Here is a 22,330-nt window from a genome sequence, read left to right as displayed (position 1 = left end):
ATGCTCCACGCGTTAAGACACAAAACCTTAATGCTGGTCTTTTTAACTTTACTTGTCCATTTCCCACTATTTTTCACTGTGGCCCTGTTTGATTCTGGCCCTGTTTGATTCTGGCCCTTGATTTCTCTGCCTATCACTTTTCTTATTCACCTTTTGTTCTGGTCTTTGATTCCCCCTTCCTCTGACTCCTTGCAAAGGTTCCCATTCCCCTGCCATTCTTGTTTAAACCCTCCCCAACCACTCCAGCATTTTTTGCTCTCAACTGAAAATCAAAACATCTGCAAAGAAAGTTAACAGCCAAAGTTTAGACAAGCCAGTAAATGATCAGTGCCAGACCCCATATGAGTTGGTTCTCAGTTGCACTGTACCTGCAGGATTGTAGTGTCGGTGAGAAGCTGTATCTCCAGCAGTTCTGCTATGTTGGAGACGATATCACACACTCTGTTGTACAGCATGACGATCACTCTTTGTTTATGGCTGGAGTACTTTGCTCGCTTAGCTTTTGAACTGCCACCCCCTGCAAGCAGAAAACATAACTTACATTTATATTTAACAAAATAAAACATTCAAAGCAGCATTTCAAAACTAACTATGCCACCAAGCCACAGAAGATTTAAAACAAAAAAAGGGTGTAAAGATAAGCCCAGCAACTACGAGCCAGGCAGTTTAACTTTGGTGGTGGGAAGAGTTCTAAAAAGAATAATTCGGGACAAAATCAATAGTCACATGGACAAATGTGGATTAGTTAAAGAAAGCCAGCATGGATTTCTTGAGGAAAAATCATGTTTCACTAACTTGGAGTTTTTTTTTTTTAAAGAGGTAACAGAGGGGGTTCATGAGGACAATGCTGTTGATGTGGTGTACACGGTTTTCCAAAAGGCGTTTGATAAAGTGCCACACAACAGACTTGAGAGCAAAGTTATAGCTCATGGAATAAATGGGACACTAACAACATGGAGTGACAGGAAACAAAGAGTAGTGGTTAATGGATGTTTTTTGGGGCTGGATGAAGGTTTGTAGTGGAGTTCCCCAGGGGTCAGTGTTGGAACCCTTGCTTTTCCTGATATATATTAATATCCTAGACCTTGGTGTGCAGGGCACAATTTCAAAGTCTGCAGATGATACAAAACTTGGAAGCATTGTGAACTGTGAGGAGGATAACGCAGTACTTCAAAAGGACATTGACAGTTGGTGGAATGGGTGGACAGGTGGTAGATGAACAAGTTCAACGCAGAGAAATGTGAAGTGATATATTTTGATAGTAAGAAACTGGAGAGACAATACAAAGTTGAAGGGTGCAATTCTAAAGGGGATGCAGGAGTCGAGGGAACTAGGTGTATATGTGCATAAGTCATTGAAAGTGGCAGGACAGGTTGAGAGCAATTAATGAAACATACAGTATTCTGGGCTTTATTAATGGGGGAATAGAGTACAAGAGCAATGAGGTTATGTTGAACTTGTATAAAACACTAGTGTGGTCTCAGCTGGAGGATTGCATCCAATTCTGGGTGCCGCACTTTAGGAAAGATGTGGGGACCTGGAGAGAATGCAGAAAAGATTCACGAGAATGGTTCCAGGGATGAGAAATTTCAGTTATGAAGATAGATTGGAGAAGTTGGGACTGTTTTCCTTGGAGGAGAAGGCTGATTTGATAGAGGTATTCAAAATCATGAGGGGTCTGGACAGAGCAGATAGGGAGAAACTGTTCCCACTCGTGAAAGGATGGAGAACGAGGGGGAACAGGTTCAAAGTAATTGGTGAAAGAAGCAAAAGAAACATGAGGAAAAACATTTTCACACAGCAAGTGGTTAAGATCGGGAATGCACTGCCTGAGAGTGTGGTGGAGGCAGGCTCAATTGAAGCATTCAAAATGAATTGAGACTGTTGTATGAAAAGGAACAACATGCAAGGTTACGGGGAAAAGGCGGGGGAGTTGCACGAGGTGAAATGCTCATTTGGAGAGCAGGTGCAGATACGATGGGCCAAATAGCATACTTCTGCACTGCAACAATTCTGCGATTTTGAGATTCTGTGAAGTTAGTTGACCAAAAGCTTTGGTTTGGCTAGGGATCCTTGATGCCACACGCAGTCAAATACTGCCTCGATATCAAGGTCTGTGTTATTGCCACATCAGATTTCCACGTGGCTTTCTGCATCTGCAGTTCACCAACCTTCTTATACTCCTTGCAGTCATATACATGCACAGTAAACCTAATTTTAGACCTTATTGCATTCTCTTATTCTGTCCCCACTTAATATTTTACTATTTCCTACTCTAGTGCTGTCTATCTCCTCCAACTCTCTGTGCACCTTCGTTCCCACGCCCCTGCCAAGTTAGTTTAAACCCTCCCCAATAGCACTAGCAAATTGCCCCGCAAGGACATTGGTCCCGGCTCTGTTCAGGTGCAACCTGCCCAGATTGCATAGGTCCCATCTCCCCCAGAACTGATCTCAATGTCCCAGGCATCTAAAGCCCTCTCTCTGCACCATCTCTCCAATCACATATTCACCTGCTCTGATCTCCTATTTCTATACTTCCTTGCGCATAGTACTGGGAGTAATACATTATCTTTTGAGGTCCTGCCTGCTAGTTTCTTTCCTAGCTCCCTAAAGTCTGCCTGCAGGACCTCATTCCTCTTTCTGCTTACGTCATTGGTACCAATATGGACCACAACTGCTGGCTGTTCACACTTTTCCATGAAAGTGCTCTGCAGCGCTCCATAACATCCTTGACCCTGAACCAGGGAGATAACATACTTTCCTGGATTCATGTCTGTCTGTTTCCCTAACTATAGAATCCCCTATCACTATTGCTTGACCAAACTTCCTCCTGCCCACCACACCCGCCCCCCCGTACAGCCGAGAGCGCCATGGACCAGACGCTGGCTGCACACCCTAGAGGAACCATCTCTCATCTGCATTCAGAATAGCAAGGGTGCTAAACAATTCAGTAACTACATCACTTTTCCACAAACCAGACCATGCACCTCTTAAACAAAATGCAGTTCAATTGACAAGTGCAAGCCCCTGCAAATATTTCCAACGCCCATTTTCCCAGGTCACGCCAGTATAACCACACTCATTCCTCCTGCACACAGCACTACTTAAATGATATAATAGTGTGTTTTTCCTTCACTTCACAGAAGAATGAGAGATTCTCATTCACTTACTTGAATGAAAGCGATTCTCCTCATGGTGTTTAGATGTCACTGTGAGGTAAGCAGATACAAGTTATCGGTGACATGCTTTATGACATAGGTGCAATATAGCACATGATGCAGAATGTCAATATGCTTATTAGCTGAGATACACGTTTTGTCACAGTATTGGAGATTCTCTGTGCACAGGAAACACAACTTTCACTGCCATTTCTCATTATTCTGACTGATGTGCACTCAAGTCTCCATGACCCACACCCCTCCCCACTGTCATCAAGACTCTCAATCACACTACAACAAGCCTAAGGCAATGAATCTAATTGCAAGGGAGTTAACAGCAATATGTTAGCAGTGGCTCAGTTGTAGCATTCACGCCTCCAAGTCAGAAGATCACGTGTCCAAGGCCCACTACAGAGACCTGAACACACAATCTAGGCTGACCCTCCCACTACACAGTTGGAGGTGCAGTCTTTCTACATTACAACAATGACCACACTTCAAAAATACTTAATGGGCTTTAAAGCACTTTGGAACATCCTGAGGTTGTGAAATGGGCTCTAAAAATGCACGTCTTTCTTTCGATAAAGTCAAAAATGTTAATATTGTTCATTAGCCTCAGTGTTGCCTTTACATTTGGAGTTTTACGGAGAAAGAAGTAGATCTGAACTTCTGCTTGGCTTCAGCCCAGAATCAGAGCCATTCCTAACTGCACACTAGGACTTGGCATAAATTCCCAGCGTGAATTTATTTTCAAAAGGTGACAACCTACTATCGATGAGAAATGGAAGCACAGGTTGCTAGTGCATTCTATTCAACTGGACAGCTGCGGCAACCTCAAGGTGAACCTAATATTTGACTAGGGACTTGCGGTGAAGTAGAGATATTAAAGATGGCCGCTGACCTGATCCATGACTGTCGATTCTGTAGACGGGGTCATACTGGGGGTACAGCGTGTTTTGCAGGTGGAATTTGGTGAATTGGATCACCCTCTCGATCACGTCATCAATATACACAGCTTTAGACATGTTGGGCGATGTCATAATATTCAGTGCAGTCAGGCAAGCATCAGCAGATTTCGTTACTCGCTCCATGATCAGTTCTCTCCACAGCTTCTCCTCATCTTCTGTTTCATTGTCCTGGAAAATAACAAGGTTTCAATGCTGACACTCCTTCCAATTGCCTCAGATTTCTATATAACAGCTGAGCCTGACTTGCTCCATCACAGTCAGGCATGAAACTGGGCGCGAGCTTGAAGCCACAAGAATGCAAGAGTCAAGATTTAATAAAATGCTTTTCTCTCCTCCTCAGAAAAGGCACAGACTATTCTACCATTCCAAAAGCCCATTCTTAAAGTCTGGATAATGCTGGCAGATTACTCAACTGGGAGGGAATAAGGCTGTCCTAATCCAATATCCATACAAACACACATTCCAGCAGTGAAATGAAAAAGTTAAAGAAACAGTCTTACAGGCTCAACATGCCCAAGGCAGTGCAACAAGGAACAAATTACAAACCACACTGTCAGAACAGGGACAAACTAATCAAACTATGCAGAACTCTGGTCAGACTGTAACTTGAACACTGCAACACAAACAGCGGGGCGGCACAGTGGTTAGCACCGGGGCGGCACAGTGGTTAGCACCGCAGCCTCACAGCTCCAGGGACCTGGGTTCAATTCTGGGTACTGCCTGTGCGGAGTTTGCAAGTTCTCCCTGTGACCGCGTGGGTTTCCGCCGGGTGCTCCGGTTCCCTCCCACAGCCAAAGACTTGCAGCTAATAGGTAAATTGGCCATTGGAAATTGCCCCTAGTGTAGGTAGGTGGTAGGGAATATGGGATTACTGTAGGGTTAGTATAAATGGATGGTTGTTAGTCGGCACAGACTCGGTGGGCCAAAGGGCCGGTTTCAGTGCTGTATCTCGAAATAAATAAATAAAATACTGTGGATACTTCTGAAATAAAAGCAGCAAATGCTAGAAAACACTCAACAGGTCAGAAGAGAAAAACAAGGCTCAAGTTTCATGCCAAAGATCTTGAGCTCTGCGTTCTGTTCTGATCACAGAGACAGAAGGGAGACAGGCAAGTGTTGGAAACACTGCAGCGAAGGCCCATAGAGCTGATCCCCAGAGTCAATGGTGTGAATTATGAAAACAGATAGAACAGAGTCTGGAAAGGTGGTGTCTGAGAAGTGAGGTTCAGAAAGGAGTTGAATAAAATTGCGTCAGACAAGGGGACCAAGGTTCAAACTTGTAAAAGATACAAAAGCAAAATATTGCCGATGCTGGAAATCAGAAAAACAGAAAATGCTGGAGATACTCAGCAGATCTGACAGCATCAGTGGAGAGAGAAAGAGTTAATGCTTCAGGTCAATACTTTTCATCAGAGCTGGGAAAAGTCAGAAACGTAATAAGTCTTAACCAAGTGAAAGGGAGGGAGGGTGGAAAAAGAACAAAAGGGATGATCTTTGAAAGGATGAGAATCAGGGACTAAATGACCAAGAGTTGGTGGTGCATGGCCAGAGGGAGTTGTAATGGGACAGAAACAAAAATGTGTCCAGGAGGTGTGAATGGCAGAATGAACAACAGTTGCTGTCTGAAAGCAAAATCAAGAAAAAAAACATGAGTAAAACCAAAATCTGCAAAGATAAAGGAAAAGAGATGAGAGCAAAGATTACGGTCTGAAATTGTTGAACTCAATGGTGAATCTGGGGAGCAGTGGCATAGTGGTAATGTCACAGGACTAGTAATCCAGAGCCCAGGCTAATGCTCTGGAGACATAGGTTCAAATCTTAGCACGGCAAATGGTAAAATTTGAATTCAATTAAGAAATTTGGAATTAAAAGTCAGTCCAAAGGTGACCATGAAACCACTGCCGATTGTTGTAAAAAACCCATCTGGTTCACTAATGTCTTTTAGGGAAGGAAATCTGCTGTCCTTACCTGGTCTGGCCTACATGTGACTCCAGACCCACAGCAATGTGGTTGACTCCTAAATGCCCTCTGAAATGGCCCAGCGAGCTACTCAGTTCAAGGGCGATCGGAGATGGGCAATAAATGCTGACCTAGTCAGCAACACCCACATCCCACAAACAAATGAATGAAAAGAAATATGCATAATCGATAATACCAAAGAAAAAGGAAACAGATGAAGATGAGGCTGGTGGGTGAGGACAAAGGGAAACCTGTAATGGTTCTGGGAGGTAGGGGAAAGAGTGGAAGCAGAAGGACAGGAAATGGAATGGAAACAGTTGAGGCCCTGTCAACCACAGTTGGCGGGGAATCTTCAGTTGAGGAAAATGGAAGGCGCATCAGAATCACTGGTTTGAAAAGTTGCATCATCAGAACAGATGCAATGGAGATGAAAAAATTGGGAGAAAGAAATGGAGTCCTTACAGTAAGCATGAGCGAGGGTCCTCACCTACCATCCTCAGTATTGAACAAAGAACAGTACAGCACAGGAACAGGCAATTCGGCCCTCCAAGGCTGCGCCGATCTTGATGCCTACCAAAACTAACACCTTCTGCACTTCCGGGGCCCATATCCCTCTATTCCTTTCCTATTCATGTATTTGTCAAGATGTCTCTTAAAGGTCGCTATCGTATCTGCTTCCACCACCTCCCCTGGCAGCAAGTTCCAGGCACTCACCGCCCTCTGTGTAAAAAAAACTTGCCTCGCACATCCCCTCTAAACTTTGCCCCTCGCACCTTAAACCTGTGTCCCCTAGTAACTGACTCTTCCACCCTGGGAAAAAGCTTCTGACTATCCACTTTGTCCATGCCGCTCATAACTTTGTAAACCTCTATCATGTCGCCCCTCCACCTCCGTCGTTCCAGTGAAAACAATCCGAGTTTATCCAACCTCTCCTCATAGCTAATGCCCTCCAGACCAGGCAACATCCTGGTAAACCTCCTCTGTAACCTCTCCAAAGCCTCCACGTCCTTCTGGTAGTGTGGCGACCAGAATTGAACGCAATATTCTAAGTGTGGCCTAACTAAGATTCTGTACAGCTGCAACATGACTTGCCAAAGTTTATACTCTATGCCCCGACCGATGAAGGCAAGCATGCCGTATGCCTTCTTGACTACCTTATCCACCTGCGTTGCCACTTTGTGACTTGTGGACCTGTACGCCCAGATCTCTCTGCCTGTCAATACTCCTAAGAGTTCAGTCATTTACTGTTACTTCCACCTGCATTAGACCTTCCAAAATGCATTACCTCACATTTGTCCCGATTAAACTCCATCTGCCATTTCTCCGCCCAAGTCTCCAACTGATCTATATCCTGCTGTATCCTCTGACAATCATCATCATCATCCGCAACTCCACCAACCTTTGTGCCGTCCGCAAACTTACTAATCAGACCAGCTATATTTTCCTCTAACTCATTTATATATACTACAAACAACAAAGGTCCCAGCACTGATCCCTGCGGAACACCACTAGTCACATCCCTCCATTCAGAAAAACACACAGCCACTGATACCCTCTGTCTTCTATGACCAAGCCAGTTCTGTATCCATCTTGCCAGCTCACCTCTGATCCCGTGTGACTTCACCTTTTGTACCAGTCTGTCATGCGGGACCTTGTCAAAGGCTTTACTGAAGTCCATATAGATAACATCCACTGCCCTTCCTTCAGCAATCATCTTCGTCACTTCCTCAAAAAACTCAATCAAATTAGTGAGACACGACCTCCCCTTCACAAAACCATGCTGTCTCTCGCTATTAAGTTTGTTTGTTTCCAAATGGGAGTAAATCCTGTCCCGAATAATCCTCTCTAATAGTTTCCCTACCACTGACGTAAGGCTCACTGGCCTATAATTTCCTGGATTATCCTTGCCACCTTTCTTAAACAAAGGAACAACATTGGCTATTCTCCAGTCCTCTGGGACCTCACCCGTAGCCAATGAGGATGCAAAGATTTCTGTCAAGGCCCCAGCAATTTCTTCCCTTGCCTCCCTCAGTATTCTAGGGTAGATCCCAACAGGCCCTGGGGACTTATCTACCTTAAAGTTTTGCAAGACACCCAACATCTCCTCCTTTTTGATAATGAGATGACTGAGACTATCTGCACTCCCTTCCCTAGGCACATCATCCACCAAGTCCTTCTCCTTGGTGAATACTGATGCAAAGTACTCATTTAGCACCTCGCCCATTTCCTCTGGCTCCACACATAGATTCCCTTCTCTGTCCTTGAGTGGGCCAACCCTTTCCCTAGTTACCCTCTTGCTCTTGATATATGTATAAAAAGCCTTGGGATTTTCCTTAATCCTGTTTGCCAATGACTTTTCATGACCCCTTTTAGCCCTCCTAACTCCTTGCCGAAGTTCCTTCCTACTGTCTTTATAGTCCTCAAGCGCTTCGTCTGTTCCAAGCCTTCCAGCCCTTACAAATGCTTCCTTTTTCTTTTTGACTAGGCTCACAATATCCCGTGTTATCCAAGCTTCCCGAAACTTGCCAAACTTGTCTTTCTTCCTCACAGGAACATGCTGGTCCTGGATTCTAATCAGCTGACGTTTGAAAGACTCCCACATGTCAGATGTTGACTTACCCTCAAACAGCCACCCCCAATCTAAATTCTTCAGTTCCTGCCTAATATTATTATAATTATCCTTCCCCAAATTTAGCACCTTCACCCGAGGACTACTCTTATCCTTATCCACAAGTACCTTAAAACTTATGGAATTATGGTCACTACTCCCGAAATGCTCCCCCACTGAAACTTCTGCCACTTGGCCGGGCTCATTCCCCAATACCAGGTCCAGAATAGCCCATCCCTAGTTGGACTATCTATATACTGTTTCAAGAAGCCCTCCTGGATGCTCCTCACAAACTCTGCCCCGTCCAAGCCCCCAGCACTAAGTGAGTCCCAGTCAATATTGGGGAAATTAAAATCACCCACCACCACAACCCTGTTACCTTTGCATCTTTCCAAAATCTGTCTACATATCTGCTCCTCTACCTCCCGCTGGATGTTGGGAGGCCTGTAGTAAACCCCCAACATCGTGACTGCACCCTTCCTATTCCTGAGCTCCACCCATATTGCCTCGCTGCATGACCCCTCTGAGGTGTCCTCCCGCAGTACAGCTGTGATATTCTCCTTAAGCTGCTGGAGAAGATACTGAGGGATAGGATCTATTCCCATTTGGAAGAAAATGGGCTTATCAGTGACAGGCAACATGGTTTTGTGCAGGGAAGGTCATGTCTTACCAACTTAATAGAATTCTTTGAGGAAGTGACAAAGTTGATTGATGAGGGAAGGGCTGTAGATGTCATATACATGGACTTCAGTAAGGCGTTTGATAAGGTTCCCCATGGTAGGCTGATGGAGAAAGTGAAAGCGCATGGGGTCCAAGGTTTACTCGCTAGATGGATAAAGAACTGGCTGGGCAACAGGAGACAGAGAGTAGCAGTGAAAGGGAGTTTCTCAAAATGGAGACGTGTGACCAGTGGTGTTCCACAAGGATCCGTGCTGGGACCACTGTTGTTTGTGATATACATAAATGATTTGGAGGAAAGTATAGGTGGTCTGATTAGCAAGTTTGCAGACGACACTAAGATTGGTGGAGTAGCAGATAGTGAAGTGGACTGTCAGAGAATACAGCAGAATATAGATAGATTGGAGAGTTGGGCAGAGAAATGGCAGATGGAGTTCAATCAGGGTAAATGCGAGGTGATGCATTTTGGAAGATCCAATTCAAGAGTGAACTATACAGTAAATGGAAAAGTCCTGGGGAAAATTGATGTCCAGAGAGATTTGGGTGTTCAGGTCCATTGTTCCCTGAAGGTGGCAACGCAGGTCAATTGAGTGGTCAAGAAGGCATACGGCATGCTTTCCTTCATTGGACAGGGTATTGAGTACAAGAGTTGGCAGGTCATGTTACAGTTGTATACGACTTTGGCTCAGCCACATTTGGAATACTGCGTGCGTGCAGTTCTGGTCGCCACATTACCAAAAGGATGTAGATGCTTTGGAGAGGGTGCAGAGGAGGTTCACCAGGATGTTGCCTGGTATGGAGGGCGCTAGCTATGAAGAGAGGTTGAGTAGATTCGGATTATTTTCATTAGAAAGACGGAGGTTGAGGGGGGACCTGATTGAGGTGTACAAAATCATGAGAGGTATAGACAGGGTGGATAGCAAGAGTCTTTTTCCCAGAGTGGGGGATTCAATTACTAGGGGTCACGAGTTCAAAGTGAAAGGGGAAAGGTTTAGGGGGGATATGCATGGTAAATTCTTTACGCGGAGGGTGGTGGGTACCTGGAACGCGTTGCCAGCGGAGGTGGTAGACGCAGGCACAATAGAGTCTTTTAAGATGTATCTGGACAGATACATGAATGGGCAGGAAGCAAAGAGATACAGACCCTTAGAAAATAGGCGACATGTTTAGATAGAGGATCTGGATCGGCACAGTCTTGGAGGGCCGAAGGGCCTGTTCCTGTGCTGTAATTTTCTTTGTTCTTTTGTTCTAATGCAACTCCCCCACCCCTTTTACAACCCCTCTATCCAGCCTGAAGCCTGGAACATTTAGCTGCCAATCCTGCCCTTCCCTCAACCAAGTCTCTGTAATCGCAACAACATCATATTGCCAAGTACTAATCCAAACTCTAAGTTCATCTGCGTTACCTGTTATACTTCTCGCATTGAAACAAATGCACTTCAGACCATCAGTCCCGCTGTGCTCAGCAACATCTCCCTGCCTGCTCTTCCTCTTAGTCCTACTGGCCTTATTTACTATGTCCTCCTCATTTATTTCACTTGCTGTCCTACTGCTCTGGTTCCCACCCCCCCGCCACACTAGTTTAAACCCTCCCGAGTGACGCTAGCAAACCTTGCAGCCAGGATATTAGTGCCCCTCCAGTTTAGATGCAACCCATCCTTCTTGTACAGGTCCCATCTGTCCCTGAAGAGAGCCCAATGGTCCAGGTGTCTGAAACCCTCCCTTCTACACCAGCTGTTCAGCCACGTGTTTAGCTGTACTATCTTCCTATTTCTAGCCTCACTGGCACGTGGCACAGGGAGTAATCCAGAGATTACAACCCTAGAGGTCCTGTTTTTTTTTTTAAACTTACTACCTAACCCCCTAAACTCCCCCTGCAGGACCTCATCACTCTTCCTGCCTATGTCATTGGTACCGATGTGTACCACAACCTCTGGCTGTTCACCCTCCCCCTTCAGAATGCCCCCTGTCCGTTCAGGGACATCCTTGACCCTGGCACCAGGGAGGCAACATACCATCCTGGAGTCTCTTTCACGTCCACAGAAGCGCCTATCTGTGCCCCTGACTATAGAGTCCCCGATAACTATTGCTCTTCTGTGCTTTGTCCCTCCCTGCTGAACAACAGTGCCAGCCATGGTGCCACTGCTCTGGCTGCTGCTGTTGTTTTCCCGATAGGCCATCCCCCCCAAACAGTATCCAAAACTGTATACTTGTTGGAGAGGGGGATAGCCACAGGGGATTCCTGCACTGACTGCCTGCCCCTTCTAGCGGTCACCCATCTATCTGCCTGCACCTTGGTGTAACCACTTCTCTAAAACTCCTGTCTATGACGCTCTCTGCCACCTGCATGCTCCTCAGTGCATCCAGTTGCCGCTCCAACCGATCCATGCGGTCTGTGAGGAGCTGCAACTGGGTACACTTCCTGCACATGTAGTCGCCCGGAACGCTGGAAGCGTCACGGACTTCCCACATCTCACAGGTGAAGCACTTCACCCCTCTAATTGTCATTTCTGGCACTAATTAGTTAATTAATATAAAATAAATAAATGAACGGATCGTCCTCCGCCGTCTCCAAAGTGATGCCACCAAACACACCTTCCCCTCCCAGCATTCTGAAGGGACCATTCCCTCCACGACACCCTGGTCCACTCGTCAAATCACCCTCAACACCCCCTCCCCATGGCCCCTTTCCATAGAATCGCAGAAGCAACACCGTTTTACCTTCTGTCTCCTCAGTGTCCAAAGCCCCAGACACTCCTTCCAGATGAAAGTGCAACATAATTGTACTTAACTTAGTATACTGTATTTGCTGGAGAACAAACACAGATCGGGTGACCACTTTGTGGAACAGCGCCATTGGTAGAATCATAACAGCACAGAAGGAGGCAATTCGACCCATCAAGTCTATACTGGCTCTCTGTGGAGCAATTCAGTCAGTCCCATTCCCCTGCTCTATCCTCAGACCCGAGAAAGTTTATTTCCCTCACCAGCCATCCAATTTCTTTTTGAAGTCATTGTCTCTGGTTCCACCACCCTTGCAGGTAGCAAGCTTCCAGTCATTTCCAATCACTGCATAAAAAAAGTTCTTCCTCACATCTCCTGCCCAAAACTTTATATGATTGCCCTAGTCCATGTACCATCAGCTAATCATAGAATAGAATCATACAATGTTTACACCACAGGAGGCAACAATTCAGCCAGTCATGCCCATCCTGGCTCCCTGCGATAGCAACTCATGTGCCTTTCTCCCATAGCCCCACAAGTTTTTCCCTTCATATAATTATGTAATTCTATTTTGAAGGATTCAGCGGAATCTGCCCCCACCCACATGCTCAGGCAATGCATTCCTGATCCTTAACACTCACTGCGGAAAAACCTTTTTTCCTCATTTCGCCGTTACATATTTTTTTTCCAATCACCTTAAATCGGTGTCCTCTTGTTCTCGATCCCACCGCCAGTGGGAACAGATTCTCCCTATCTATTCTGTCCAGACCCCTCAAAATTTTGAACAGCTCCTTCAAATCTCCTCTCAACATTCTCTTTGCCAAGGAGAACAGCCCCAGTTTCTCCAATCGATCCAAAGAACTGAAGTCCCTCATCCCCAGAACCATTCTTGTAAATCTTTTCTGCACCCTCTTGAATGCCTTCGCATCCTTTCAAAAGTGTGGTGCCCAGAACTTTTTTTTAATTCATTCATGGGATGTGGGCGTCACTGGCTGGGCCAGCATTTATTGCCCATACCTAATTGCCCTCGAGAAGACCGAGTCAGCAACGCCCACATCCCATGAAGGAATAAAAAAAAGAATTTCTGCCTTTTCCTAGATCTGATGAAAGGTTATCAACTGGAAACTGCCTCATCTCATTTCAAGCACTTTCTGCTTATATTTCATATTTCCAGGTTCGGCAGTATTTTGCTTTTGTAAACTGTTGCTGAGTCTTTCAAGAAGCAAATTTGGCAAATTATAAGGTCCGGTTGGAAGCATTGTGAACTGTGTGGAGGGTAGTGTAGAACTTAAATGAATCGTAGAAAGTTTAAGGCACAGAAAAAAGCAACTTGGCTCATCGTGTCTGTGCCGGCCGAACAAAGAGCCACCCAGCCTAATCCTACTTTCCAGCATTTGGTCCGTAGCCCTGCAGGTTACGGCACTTGAGGTACATATCCAGACTCCTTTTAAATGAGTTGAGGGTTTCTGCCTCAACTACCCTTTCAGGCAGTGAGCTCCAGACACCCTCTGGGTGAAAACATTTTTCCTCATCTCCCTTCTAATCTTTCTACCAATCACTTTAAAACTATAGTCCCTAGTCATTAACCTCTCTGCTGAGGTAAATATATCCTTCATGCCCACTCTATCCAGGCCTCTCACAATTCTGTACATCTCAATCAAATCTCCCCTCAGCCTCCTCTGTTCCAAGGAGAACAAGATTCATGAGAATGGTTCCAGGGATGGGGAACTTCAGTCATGAAGATAGATTGGAAAAGGCAAGACTGTTTTCCTTGGAGAAGAGAAGGCTGAGAGGTGATTTGATAGAGGTATTCAACATCATGAGGGGTCTGGACAGAGTAGTTAGAGAGAAACTGTCCCCACTCGTGAAAGGATCGAGAACGTGAGGGCACAGACTTAAAATATGTGGTAAGAGAAGCAGAAGTGACATGAGGAAATACTTTTTCACGCAACAAGTGGTTAAGGTCTGGATTGCGCTGCCTGAGAGCGTGGTGGAAGCAGGCTTAATTCAAAAGGGAATTACACTATTATCTGAAAATGAAGGAAATGAGGCAAGTTTTTTTTTTACACAGAGGGTGGTGAGTGCCTGGAACTTGCTGCCAGGGGAGGTGGTGGAAGCAGATACGATAGCGACATTTAAGAGACATCTTGACAAATACATGAATAGGAAGGGAATAGAGGGATATGGGCCCCGGACGTGCAGAAGGTGTTAGTTTAGGAAGGCATGAAGATCGGCGCAGGCTTGGAGGGCCGAATGGCTTGTTCCTGTGCTGTACTGTTCTTTGTTCTTTGAAGAATGTGCAGGCTTCTATGGAGAAGGCAGGGGAATGGCACTAAGTGAATTGTTAATTCGGAGAGCCGGTGCAGATAAGATGGGCGGAATAGCCTCCTTCTGCGCTTTAACAATTCTGTGATCCCTGCAGCTAACGGTAGGTGACAAAAGATAAAGGAACTGATGATCTATATATACACATACATTTTAGAGGGAGCATTTGCCACAGAAGTTAAATAATTTACAATTAGCCTGACAGCCACAACAACAACTTATATTTATATATCACCTTTAACGAAACAAAACGTTCCAAGGTGCTTCACAGGAGCATTATAAAACATGGCTAGTCAGTTCTGTTGAGCAGGCCACAACATCTGCATGCCTGACACAAAACTCCCAAAACAAGCTTTCTATTCCGAGCTCCATCGCGGCAAGAGGCTACCAGAAGGGCCGAGGAAACGCTACAAGGCAGTCCTTAAAGCTTCCCTGAAAAAATGTGACATCTCCACTGATCCATGGGAATCTCTTGCCCCAGACTGCCCAAAATGGAGAAGAAACATCTGCAAAGGTGCTGCAGCAGTTCAAGAAAGCAGCTCATCACCACCTTCTCAAGGGCAATTAGGGATGGGCAATAAATGCTGGCCTAGCCAGCGATGCCCACATCCCACGAATAAATAAAAAAAAGCCAGTTCGAACAACGTCGACACGCCCAGGCAGTGACCAAGTGCCAACAGCACAAGGAGCGTTCAGAAATTCGAACATCCCATTGACTCGCCTCACCAAACACCACCTGCCCCACTTGTGGCAGAGTGTGCAGATCCAGAATTGGACTATTCAGTCATCTCAAGACCCACAACCCTGGAGCGGAAGAAAGTCATCCTTGTTCCCGAGGGACTGCCTAAGAAGGAAGAAGGATAAAACCAAGTATGACACCGAGCCACAAAAGGAGATACCATGGTCAAAGAGATAGGTTTTAAGACAGGGCATCCCCTAATTTTAAAACAATGCCCCTGAGTTCTGGTCTCACCCACTACATCATGAGCTCCTACTTTGTGCAATAAACTTTAATGTGGCACCTTGTCAAATGCCTTCTGCAAATCCAAGTACAGTACGTCAATGGGCTTTTTATCAACAGCGCATATTAGTCCTTCAAAGAACTTCGATAAATTGGTTAAACATGATTTTCCTTTCACAAAACCATGCTGAATATTCCTGATTACCTTACTAAAGAGCCCAGCTATAGCCTCCTTAATGATCGATTCCAACACCTTCCCAACGACAGAAGTCAAGATAACTTACCTATAGTTACCTGTTGTCTGCCTCCTCCCCTTCTTGAATAGAGGGGTTATATTTGCTACTTTCCAGTCTGATGGAACCTTTCCAGAATCTAGCAAATTTTGAAAATTTAACACCAACGCATCTATCACCTCATTAGGCCCCTCTTTTAAGACCCTAGGATGACGCCCATCAGGACCCGGGGATTTGTCAGCCCGCAGCTCCATTAGTTTGGTCAGTATGCTTCCCTGGTGACTGTAATTTCACCAAGTTCCTCTTTTCCTTCCATCGCCTGATTTACAGCTATTACTAGAATGTTTTCTGTATCCTCTGTAGTAAAGACAGAAGCAAAGTATTTGTTCATTTCAACTGCCATTTCATTACCTATTAACTCCCCATTCTCTCTCACTCACTTAACCTACTCTTTTCCTTTTTAAATACCTATAGAAACTCTTGCTATCCATTTTTACATTTCTAGCTAGCTTTCTCTCATGCTCTAATTTCTTTCAATGAATTCAGTTCCGAAGAAGGGTCACTGACCCGAAACGTTAACTCTGCTTCTCTTTCCACAGATGCTGCCAGACCTGCTGAGTGAATCCAGCATTTCTTGTTTTTGTTTCAGATTTCCAGCATCCGCAGTATTTTGCTTTTACTCTAATTTCTTTCTCCTGATTAACCTTTTGGTCATTGTCGGCCGTTATTTATATTCTGACCAATCATCTGACCTGCCATTCAACTTTGCGCAATTATATGCTTTTTCCTCAAGTTTGATGCTTTCCTTAACTTTTTTAGTTAACCATGAACGGTGGGACCTCCTCTGAGCATTTTTCTTTATAGTAAGAATATACTTATTCTGAAATATCCCCTTAAACGTTTGCCACTGCTTCTCTATTGATCAATCTGCAAGGCTAGTAACCCAGTTCACTTCAGCTGGCTCAGCTTTCATGCCCACATAGTTGCCCTTATTTAAGTTTAAGATACTAATCTTAGACCCACTCTTCCCCCTTTCAAACCGGATGTAAAATTCAATCATACTGTGGTCGCTACTACCTATAGGTGCTTTACTCTGAGGTCATTAATTAATCCTGTCACATTACACAATACCAAGTTTAATAGAACCTGCTCTCTGGTTGGTTCCAGAACATGCGGCTCTAAGAAACTCTCTCGAAATCATTCTATGAACTCCTCATCCAGGCTACGATTGCCAATCTGATTTTTCCAGTTTATATGCAGATTGAGGTATTAATATGGGAAATGATAAACAGACTGACAGGAAGGGACAGAGCATACAAATTTAAGGGTAAATCAACAGATAAGGCAAAAAGTTACAAAAATAATAAAAGGACACAACTAAAGGCTCTGTATCTGAATGCACATAGCATTCGAAACAAAACAGATGAACTGAGAGTGCAAATAAAAATAAATACATACGACCTCATAGCCATTACACAGACATGGCTGCAGGACGACATAGATTGGGACCTGAATATTGAAGGGTACATGGCATTTAGGAAGGAGAGGAAGCTAGGAAAAGGTGGAGGGACAGCTCTGTTAATTAATGATGCTATTAGCGTAATAAAGGGAGAGCTCAGGATTCCAGGATGTAAAAGCAGTTTGGGTAGAGATGAGAAATCAAAAAGGCAAGAGGTCACTTGTGGGAGTGGTGTACAGGCCACCTAACATTAACCACACTGAAGGACGAGGTATAGAAGAAAATATAATGGCAGCTTGTCAAAAAAGTACAGCGATAATTATGGGGGATTTTAATCTACATATAGACTGGAAAAATCAGGTGGGCAGAGGTACCCTAGATGAGTACATAAAATGTTTGAGATAATTTCTTGGAACAATACGTTCTGGAGCCAGCCAGAGAGCAAGCTATACTAGACCTGGTATTGTGCAATGAGATAGGATTAATTAATGACCTCAAAGTTAAAGTGCCTCTGGTAGCAGCACTCATATTATGATTGAATTTTAAATTCAGTTTGAGGGAGAGAAGAGTGGGTCCAAGCTGAGCATTTTAAACTTAAATAAAGGGCAATTATGAGGGCAAGAAAGCAGAGCTCGCTAAAGTGAACTGGCAAATCAGGTTAAGGGATAGGTCAAAAGAGATGCAGTGGCAGACATTTAAGGGGATATTTCAGAATAAAGGCCTGCTCAGCTCTGCAAATGAGACCCAACCCGAACCCGAAGAACTCCATCCGAACCCGAGCCCAACCAGAGTCCTTCCATTTTTTTCCCACACCCGACCTGACCATCAGTTAGCTTACCAGCCGTTTTTCACTTTGTTCTTCACCTGCACAAGCTTAAGATAACTGTAGCAAAACAACCTAGAAAGTCCAAAAAGTAAATTAACATTAGAGTCACTTACCTTAGGTGGTGATAGTGTGTCCGATCAGGCCTGACCGGAAATGCGACCTGACCAGAGTACGACGCATTTGTCAGGTCCAGTCGGGTCGGATCAGGTAGCAGGCCTTTATTTCGGAATACACAGAATAGATATATTTCAACGAGAAAGAAAAATTCCAAGGGTGGGACCCGCCATCCGTGGCTAACTAAAACAGTTAAAGATGGTATCAAACTTAAAGAAAAAGCCGAAAATTGTGCAAAGATGGGAGGCAGGTCAGAAGATTATACAGAATATAAAAAACAGCAAAGAATGACTAAAAGATTGATAAGGAATTTAAAATTAGAGTACGAGAGAAAGCTAGCTAGAAATATAAAGACAGGTAGTAAGAGTTTCCATAGACATTTAAAAGAGAGAAGCTAACAAAGTGAGTGTTGGTCCGAAAGAAAGTGAGTCTGGGAATTAATAATGGACAAGAAGGAGATAGCAGATGAATTGAACAGATATTTTGCATCAGTCTTCACTACTGAGGATACAAGTAACATCCCAGTATTAGCCATTAGTCAGGAAATGGAAGGCAGGGAGGAACTCAAAAAAATTACAATCACCAGCGAAGTGGTACTGAACAAATTGTTGGAACTGCAGGCTGACAAGTCCCCGGGTCGTGATGGAATTCATCCTCGGGTGTTAAAAGAAGTGGCCAGTGAGTTAGTTGATGCGTTAGTTTTAATTTTCCAAAATTCCCTAGATTCGGGGAAGGTTCCTTTAGATTGAAAAATGGCGAGCGTAATTCCTTTATTCAAAAAGGGAGGGAGACAGGAAGCAGGAAACTACAGGCCAGTTAGCTCAACATCTGCCTTAAGGAAAATGCCAGAAGCTATTAAAGACATTATAGACCAGTCAGCCTGACGTCGGTACTGGGGAAAATTCTAGAGTCCATTATCAAAGATTTTATAGCAGAGCACTAAGAGAACAGTGGTAGAATCGGGCAGAGTCAGCGTGGATTTATGAAAGGGAAATCATGCTCGACAAATCTACTAGAATTCTTCGAGGATGTAATGAGTAGAGTTGATGAGGGGGAACCAGTGATGTGGTTTATTTGAACTTTCAGAAGGCTTCCGACAAAGTCCCACACGTAAGAGATTAGCGTGTAAAATTAAAGCGCATGGGATTGGGGGTAGTGTACTGCGATGGATAGAAAATTGGTTGGCGGACAGGAAACAAAGAGTAGGGATAAATGGGTCTTTTTCCGAATGGAAGGCAGTGACTAGTGGGGTACCGCAGAGATCGGTGCTAGGACCCCAGCTATTCACAATATACATTAATCACAGAACCATACAGTGCAGAAGAGGCCCTTCAGCCTATCGAGTCTGCACCGATGCATTAAAGACACCAGACCTGTCTACCGAAACCCATTTGCCAGCACTAGACCCATAGCCTTGAATGTTATGACATGCCAAGTGCTCATCCAGGTACTTTTTAAAGGATGTGAGGCACACCGCCTCGACCACCCTCCCAGGCAGCGCATTCCAGATGGTCACCACCCCCTCTGGGTAAAAAGGTTCTTCCTCAAATCCCCCTTAAACCTCCTGCCCCTCACCTTAAACTTGTGTCCCCTCGTAACTGACCCTTCAACTAAGGGGAACAGCTGCTCCCTATCCACCCTGTCATGCCCCTCATAATCTTGTACACCTCGATCAGGTCACCCCTCAGTCTTCACTGCTCCAGCGAAACAACCCAAGCCTATCCAACCTCTCTTCACAGCTTAATTGTTCCATCCCAGGCAACATCCCGGTGAATCGCCTCTGCACTCCCTCCAGTGCAATCACATCCTTCCTATAATATGGCAACCAGAATTGCACACAGTACGCCAGCTGTGGCCTTACCAAAGTTCGCTACAACTCCAACATGACCTCCCTGCTTTTGTTATCTATGCCTCGATTGATAAAGGCAAGTGTCCCATATGCCTTTTTCACCACCCTATTAACCAACCCTTCTGCCTTCAGGGATCTATGGACAAACACGCCAAGGTCCCTTTGTTCCTCGGAATTTCCCAGTGTCGGGTCATTCATTGAATACTTCCCTGTCACATTACTCCTTCCAAAGTGTATCACCTCACACTTTTCAGGGTTAAATTCCATCTGCCACTTTTCTGCCCATTTGACCATCCCGTCTATATCTTCCTGTAACCGAAGACACTCAACCTCACTGTTAATCACTCGGCCAATCTTTGTGTCATCCGCAAACTTACTGATCTTACCCCCCACATAGTCATCTATGTCATTTACATAAATGACAAACAATAGGGGACCCAGCACAGATCCCTGTGGTACGCCACTGGACACTGGCTTCCAGTCACTAAAACAGCCGTCTGTCATCACTCTCTGTCTCCTACAGCTAAGCCAATTTTGAATCCACCTTATCAAGTTACCTTGTATCCCATGTGCATTTGCTTTCTTGATAAGTCTCCCATGTGGGACCTTGTCAAAGGCTTTGCTTAAATCCATGTAAACTATATCAACTGCACTACCCTCATCTACACACCTGGTCACATGCTCAAAAAATTCAATCAAATTTGTTAGGCATGACCTCCCTCTGCCAAAGCCATGCTGACTGTTCCTAATCAAATTTTGCCACTCCAAGTGGAGATAGATTCTCTCCTTCAGAATTTTCTCCAATAGTTTCCCTACCACTGACGTGAGACTCACGGGTCTACAGTTCCCTGGCTTACCTCTGCAAACTTTCTTAAATAGTGGGACCACATTAGCTGTTCTCCAGTCCTCTGGCACCTCCCCAGTGGCAAGAGAGGAATTAAAAATTTGGGTCAGAGCCCCTGCAATCTCCACCCTCACCTCCCACAGAATCCTGGGACACAAATCGTCCGGACCTGGAGATTTGCCCACTTTTAAGCCTGCCAAAACCTCCAATACCTTGTCACTCCCTATGACAATTTGCTCAAGAACCTCACAGTCTCTCCCTCTAAGTTCCATATCTACATCCTCATTCTCTTGGGTGAAGACAGATGGGAAGGATTCATTTAACACCCTACCAATGTCCTCTGGCTCCACGCACAAATTTCCCCCTTGGTCCCTAATTGGTCCTACTCTTTGCCTGGTTATCCTCTTCCCATTGATATACTTATAGAATATCTTGGGATTTTCCTACTTTTACCAGCCAGAGCTTTCTCATGTCCTCTCTTTGCTCTCCTAATTGCTTTCTTAAGCTCCTACACTTTCTGTACTCCACTCATGCTTCCATTGATTTGCTCTCCTTGTATTTGCTAAAAGCCTCTCTTTTCCTACTCATCGTACCCTGAATGTTTCTGGTCATCCACGGTTCTCTGGGCTTGTTGCTCCTACCTAATACCCTAGAGGGAACATGTTGGGCCTGTACCCTCCCCATTTCCTTTTTGAATGCCCCCCACTGCTCTTCTGTAGATTTCCCGACAAGTAACTCTTTCCAGTCTACCTTGGTCAGATCCTGCCTTATTTTACTAAAATTCGCTCTCCCCCAATCTAAAACCTTTTTTTGCAACTTGTCTATTTCTTTCTCCATAACAAGCTTAAATTGTACCATGTTGTGGTCGCTATCACCAAAATGCTCCCCCACCAGCTCAACCACCTGTCCGGCTTCAGTCCCCAGAATTAGGTCCAGCACTGCACCCTCCCTTGTTGGATCCTCTACATATTGAGCTAAAATATATACAGGAGAACCTTTTAAGAACTCCACTCCATCTAAGCCCTTAACACGATGACTATCCCAATTAATGTTGGGAAAGTTGAAATCACCTAATATAATTACCCTATTATTTTTACACACCTCTGCGAATTGCGCACATATTTGCTCCTCAATTTCCATCTGACTATCTGGGGGTCTCTAATAAACACATAGCAATGTGGCTGTCCCTTTTTTATTCCTAAACTCTACCCATAAAGCTTCATTTGATGCCCCCTCCAAGATATCATCTCTCCTTACTGCAGTAACTAATTCCTTAACTAATATTGCAATGCCCCCTCCTCTTTTACCCCCTCCTCTGTCTCGCCTGAAGATTCTGTATCCCAGGATACTGAGATGCCAATCCTGCCCCTCCCTCAACCATGTCTCCGTGATGGCTACTATATCACAATTCCACGTGTCAATCCTTGCCCTTAACTCATCCGTTTTACCTGTAATACTCCTGGCATTAACGTAGAGGCCATCCATCCTGGTCTTACTCCCTTGAAACTTACTTCCACTGTATTCCCTCTGACTTGTTTGCTTTCCTGTGTTTAGCTGTGTCCCTATTCTGCTATGAGTCTGCGTCCTCTCCATTTTCCAAATTAGTTTAAACTCCTCCGAACAG

General features: G+C 44.8%; 1 protein-coding gene across 1 annotated transcript in view; it reads right to left on the bottom strand.

The window, feature by feature from the left end:
- The window catches only part of LOC137368865 (nipped-B-like protein), a 693,066-nt gene that overhangs the window by 337,699 nt on the left and 333,037 nt on the right, over window positions 1-22,330 (bottom strand). The window contains exons 17-19 of the mRNA XM_068029073.1: window positions 4,060-4,294; window positions 3,171-3,209; window positions 369-517 (exon numbers count right to left, since the gene is read on the bottom strand). Coding sequence (XP_067885174.1) covers window positions 369-517; window positions 3,171-3,209; window positions 4,060-4,294 — 423 coding nt within the window. The remainder of the gene's footprint in view (window positions 1-368; window positions 518-3,170; window positions 3,210-4,059; window positions 4,295-22,330) is intronic.

Source organism: Heterodontus francisci, chromosome 4 (assembly GCF_036365525.1).
Source record: "Heterodontus francisci isolate sHetFra1 chromosome 4, sHetFra1.hap1, whole genome shotgun sequence".
NCBI classification, from domain to species: Eukaryota; Metazoa; Chordata; class Chondrichthyes; order Heterodontiformes; family Heterodontidae; genus Heterodontus; species Heterodontus francisci.
This window is presented reverse-complemented; position numbering and strand designations above follow the sequence as displayed.